This window comes from Apaloderma vittatum, unplaced genomic scaffold (assembly GCF_000703405.1).
Source record: "Apaloderma vittatum isolate BGI_N311 unplaced genomic scaffold, ASM70340v1 scaffold41680, whole genome shotgun sequence".
NCBI classification, from domain to species: domain Eukaryota; kingdom Metazoa; phylum Chordata; class Aves; order Trogoniformes; family Trogonidae; genus Apaloderma; species Apaloderma vittatum.
Genome location: NW_009693729.1, coordinates 24,017 through 29,968, shown reverse-complemented (window position 1 = coordinate 29,968; position 5,952 = coordinate 24,017). Strand labels below are relative to the sequence as shown.

At 38.6% G+C, this 5,952-nt stretch overlaps 1 protein-coding gene across 1 annotated transcript; it reads left to right on the top strand.

The window, feature by feature from the left end:
• Positions 1-295: 295 nt before the first annotated feature.
• Positions 296-3,788, top strand: ARSB (arylsulfatase B; the record flags this gene model as incomplete). The annotated part of the gene is made up of 3 exons (XM_009864413.1): positions 296-482; positions 2,843-3,033; positions 3,581-3,788. Coding segments are annotated over 3 exons (586 nt in total), but the record flags the coding sequence as incomplete, so codon positions are not given.
• Positions 3,789-5,952: the final 2,164 nt, after the last annotated feature.

Sequence of the window (5,952 nt, the reverse complement as noted above, 5' to 3'; positions counted from 1 at the left end):
TTGTCGGTTGGTTGGTTGTTGATTTTTGTGGTATTTTTGCAAATGCACTTGATTTATGCTCAGGAAGGTTTTGTTAACCTCCACAGTCTATTTCCTTGTCTTCCTCCATGCTACCCTTGCCCTCCATATATGGCTTCCTCATCTTCCTTGGTGCTGTGTTGGTAGAAACAGGAACCTCTAAAACTAGCGCTAGGCTGCGGTACAGCTCTGCTTCTTTCTGAACCTGCTTACAAAGTAGCCGATGGGACACATTGCTGCTTTGTAACTAATCTTTCATTCTTCTTTTCTCTGCCAGATCCACACTGGTTTACAGCACCAGATCATTTGGCCGTGCCAGCCCAGCTGTGTGCCCCTGGATGAGAAGCTCCTCCCAGAGCTACTTCAAGAGGCGGGATACGTTACGCACATGGTGGGAAAGTGGCATTTAGGGATGTACAGAAAAGAATGCCTTCCAACCCGGAGAGGATTTGATACTTACTTTGGTAATGGCTAGATTTGACATGGGCAATAAATGCAAAGTTTAAAATGACAAGTAACTGTCCCATTCTTCTAAGACAGCAGATGCACTATTACCATATAAGTAAATCAGTACCTAGGTATGTATGTTTCCAAAGTACAACCACTTAAAAAAAGATAGTGCCTTAAATGCACGCTCAAACCTTACAGCTTATTGCCAAAAATGTTGTTAAGTACTGAGTGCCTCCAAAGAAAGCATTTCTTATGATCTGTGTTTAATTTGTTTCCATGGTGGTTATTAAGGTGTAGTGTTTGGTTTGTTTGTATAAGTGTCTTTAATCTGAATGTTTTGTGTTAGATCAGATAGTAGACAGGTTTTGCTCTTCATATAATGTTACACTTCTAAGAGCTGATACGTTTGAGAGAGAGAGAGAGACATCATACCACACTGTGTTCATGCTGTGTTTGGTTTTCCAAAACCTGTGGCAATGAAGATGGTGTACAAAGGGTCTGTTGCAGGGACTCGCCAAGTTATGAAGTCAAACCCCCAGATCAAAAAAATAATGTCAGAGTTAGATTGTCCAAGTGCGAGTGCATTACTTACAAAGCAGCTGGTACCTACACATTGTTTATTCTTCTTTTCACAAAGGCTTCTGTCTCGATATTGGTTGGATGTTTATTAGTTTTGCTCAAGTGTCACAGATGTTACGTGAACCAGGCTCTCCACCATACCTCTCATTCTGCACAGCACGGAACGCAAGGTCTGTCTCCACTTCGTTGTGTTTAAGACACTTTTCTTGAATGGAGAATTTCAACAATTCATTGTCTTACAAACAGCTTTGCAAGGTTGATAGTACTGCTGCTCACTTCTACAGAAAGTAAGATGCAGAGAAACTTATGGAGAAGCCTGTGTTCCTCTTGTCTAACCTTAGGTAATTAAATGAAGAGCCTGGCTGTGCTACATGCCCTTTATAGTCCATGCCAATCCAGACTTTACGTGTCAAGAACTGTTCCCTTAGCTTGTTTATCTCTTTTGACCTTTCAGGTAGCTCAGGGCTGTGGTTTTATGGATGAATTAAGCTAATATATGTGCATCTTAATAGAAGGGCTCTTTGCTGTTATATAAGGAACTGATGTTCCTCCTCCCGTCCCTTCACAGGAGCTTGAGCTCCTTTTCACATCACAGACATCAATAGGCTGGCTCTCCTCACGAAATCTCGCCCTGCGACTGTGCAGGCTCTTAATACAGGAACCTTAAGACAGGTTGGCTCTGGGTATGGTCACTGGGTGCCCAGTTCACTTTTTCAGAGAATGTAGCAGTTTAATATCCTATAATGTTTGTGTAATGCCAGTAGGCACTGACTACAGTCAAAGCCATTTGATTCTTTGGCCTGCTTGATGCAATATCTCCGCCAGTGGACACTCAAAATGGAAAAATACAATTTGTGACTCTGAGTATGTTGATGTGGGCAGTCTGCACGCAAAACCAATCTTTAGGTTTTGAAAGAAAAGACTTTTTTTTTTCTCCTAAAATCTATTAGGAGTTTGTATTTTTAAAGCAGAGCTTATTTTTTTGTGTATATACTTTTTCACACAAGTGACTGTAGTTTAAACTGATGAATAAAAATTCAAGTGAAGTTTCTCCATTTTGGATTTTTGGCCCCAGTTTTAATTTGGTTTTGCAGAACTTATGAATATATCTTTGCAGATTCATCTTTTTTTTTCAAAGCATTAGGGGATAAATCTCAATTCTAATTCAAAAAATAATGATTACTGAGATTCGAATTATTTTGAAGAGTTTTGTTTCTGATTGATAAAAAGCAAAGACACTCCATGTGTAACAGAATAGCCTTTGATAGGAGCAAATCTGTACTTGTAGTCCTTGCATAATCTTTAAATGTTAGTGTCTCTTTTTCACCAGTTGGTGTCAGCAGTGGATCAGAAATTACAGCCAACAAAAAATGGTTCCTATTTGGATGTAATAAATAAATAATTTTTTTCTCAAAAAAATTTCTAATAGAAAGAGATCTTATGTGAAACGCCAAATACAGAAAATCATGCCAGCTGAAAATGGCCTTTGCTATCAGTGCATTAGTTTAATGCTAATGTCATTGATATCGTTATAAAGTCATTGAACTATTTTCAAAATGTTTCATGTGTTTTGAAATTACTGTTTGCGCTAGCAATAAAAAGCTTTTACTTCATAAAGTACTAAATGTTGAGCTACTTACACGTGTCAGGGGCTGTCACTACAGATGGTCAAATGTTGAATGAGTGTTTAATCTCAAAACCACACATGTTTTATTTTTGATTTTTTTCACTCCTGATGTATCTGTTTATGTGACATCACATTGTCTGCTTATTTGACATTTTTTTCTTGTTGTAGGCTATCTTCTGGGAAGTGAGGATTATTATTCTCATGATCGTTGTGTACTCATCAAAGCAAAGAACATAACACGCTGTGCTCTAGACCTTCGAGATGGAGAAGAAGTTGCAACTGGGTTTAAAAATGTGTACTCCACTAACTTATTCACAGAGAGAGCTATAGATCTTATAGCCAATCACAAAACTGAGAAGGTATAGTCAGCAGCTGTTACTCTGATAACTTCAACACTAACGAATGTTTAAAAAAAATGTTAATGAAGAGAGACCTGCATTTAAGCTATAATTCACGGCTGGTCAGCAGGGTGCATAGAGGTAAATATGAGAAGCACTGGTAAAATTTGCCTTCTCTGCTCTCAGAATCAGCTCTGGCTCCACAGCCTTGGCCTGCTGCTCTTATCCATTTCTTTCTAAATAATACAAGTAGTAGATTTATAGAAATTATTTAGCTTATAGTGTACACTTTTAAAAAGGTAGTGGAGTGTTTAATGGGAGGAGTTTCATAGAAAGAAACTGTTAACAAGTGTGTTACAAAGAAAAGATAAACCTGATATATTTCCACAGCTTCACAAATGTCAAAAGTTTTTTTCATTTATATTTAGGGATTAGAAGAGAGAAGTGTAGAAGAAATCAAAAGACAGTGCTCACAGCTGTTGATTAAGCAGGGCTGCTTTTGCTGCAGTAACTTCTGCATTTCGTACTTCATGTTGAACTAATTTCCCTTCCAACCCTTCCACCCCAGCCCCTCTTTCTCTACCTTGCTTTTCAGTCTGTCCATGAACCTCTTGAGGTCCCTGAAGAATATATGAAGCCGTATTCTTCCATTAAAGATGTGAAGAGACGTCATTATGCAGGAATGGTGACTCTTATGGATGAAGCTATAGGAAATCTTACTGATGCTCTGAAAAGATACGGCCTTTGGGACAACACAGTTCTTATTTTCTCTACTGGTAAGTTTGTTTAAATATTCTTTCAGTAATAACTTTGATACAGTGTCTCACAGGCTAACTACAGAGACCTCTGGCCCCTCTGCCCTTCCTCCATATGTTTTTACTCCAGAACTGCATTGAAGGTGAAACAGGGCTATATATTTGAAGGAGCAGTTTTCCTGCCCCATCATGGATTCCTCAAGCATGACAAAAACAGCTCTGAAGAAGTGTCTGTGCAAATGGAGGATACTCCTGTTGGAGTGAAAACAACATTGAGAAAACTGAGGAGTGTGGTGGAAGTGGAGGCATCTTACTTGCCGCTGTGGTTACTGATTATCTGTCAGATTTGAATCCTTACTGAGAGTGATCTACCAAACTCAATTTGTGCTGAGCTCTAGGTAGCTGTCTGCTTAGTCTAAATTGCTGTGTGTTGTGTGAAGCCTGAAAAGCCAGAGAGCGAGCAGTTTGAAACCAAAGCTCTTTCTTTCCCTTGCTTTTGTGTAATGTAATTTTTGTCTTGCTTGAAATATATCACTTGCACCTTACTTCCAGGAAGCAAAGATCTGTTAATAAAAAAGCTTAGAAGTATGTGATGGTACAGTTTAGGCTGCCAAATTATAGGCTAGGTTTTTGTATGTCCTAGCACACTATCTGGTTTCTAGATTATCAGGGTAATGCAAATAATACATTATAAATCAGCCTCCTTTGTTTCCAAATCAGGAATGAAATGGAACCTTTGTGAAATACAGCTGCTTGGCTGGGTTTCAGGAACACGGTTGTTCTTGTTTGACTGGGAGTGGGAAGTAGCCTTTCAATGTGTACAGTTGCTCTTTTGCCCAGGCTTTACATTTTAGAGCTGTCAAAATGGCAAATTAATTTTCTATGAATGCTTTAAAAAACAACAATGACCAAAAAAAAGAAAAGCCACAATTTGATGAAAATGCAGTGATCTGTGTTGAGTTTAGCAGCTGCATCTTATAGCACTTGGAATCCTGGAATTTCATTTTGAGTCCAAACCTGTTTGCCTTATTATGTTCCATTTGTGTCCAGGTTTTGGCTCTAACAGGAGTCGTAACTGTTCTGTGCCTGTTTCTGTTTCCAATGTTTTCATGTTTAGAACTAAAAGTAAGCAAAGCCATATGGAAAATGATACCAATACTTATTCCATATGGAAGAAATCCAGTCTTTGCTGATGGGGTCCTGGTAGAGTTGAGTGTTTGTTCAATACATTGTGGAATGAAACTAAAAACATCTGAGTTTGGATTTATTTTATAAAATGGATTTTTTTCCAAACAATGACAGTATACTCAGCTTTTAACAGTAGTTGTCTTGCAGTCAATTACAGGTACATTTAAACAAGTCAAACATTCAGGAGAATCCGGTGTGTGCCCTATCTAATGAGACTTGTCTTAATTGACATTTTAAACTGCTAGGAGTGGAATTTAACATGATGCAAATGCAGGGCAATTGAGTCTAGATCAAGTGATTGGGGTTTTTTTCAGTGTTCTCTCTTCACTTCAAACAACTATTCTTTACAGCCATAAAGCATTGCATGCATTAAAGACCAGGTTTTCAAATGCTGAAACCATTAAGAATTAGAACACCAAAAAAAAGGCAAAAGCAGCCAAAAAAAAAAGATGTGAAACCTATTCAGCTTTTCTGTATTATGTTTATTGCTTTTACAAGTGGTGTGTTTTAAAATAGGTGTTAGAAATAGGTTAAAAAGAAACATGGGAGTTGAGCATCTTGTGCAGAGTTGTGCTATGTGAGGTCTCGCTGCACAGCTTTCAGGTCCTTTGCAGTCAGGAGTCCTAGTGTGCACTGGTAGCAACCACATGGGTGTATACCTATGGTATGTTATTACCTTTGGCTCCTGTGGGAGCTCGAGGAAGCTGTGCTCTCTCCCCCTGCCTTAAGTGCTCTCCTGCGACTGGGAGACCCTCCACTTGCTCAATACAGCAAGAGAGACACCTCTTCCCTCTATAATCAGCAATCCTCTGCAAGAAAGTACTTGTTGTGGGGTTAAGGATCAATTCAAGGATTTAAATTAAGACTGCCAGGGAAGAATCTAGGGAAGGATTATGCGTATCCATATTTTTAATGAGCAATGTCTATGTGTCTCCTCAGCATAGTAGTTAAAGACACAGGATCATAAAAGCACTCTCTGTTGTTATAAAGCTGTGTA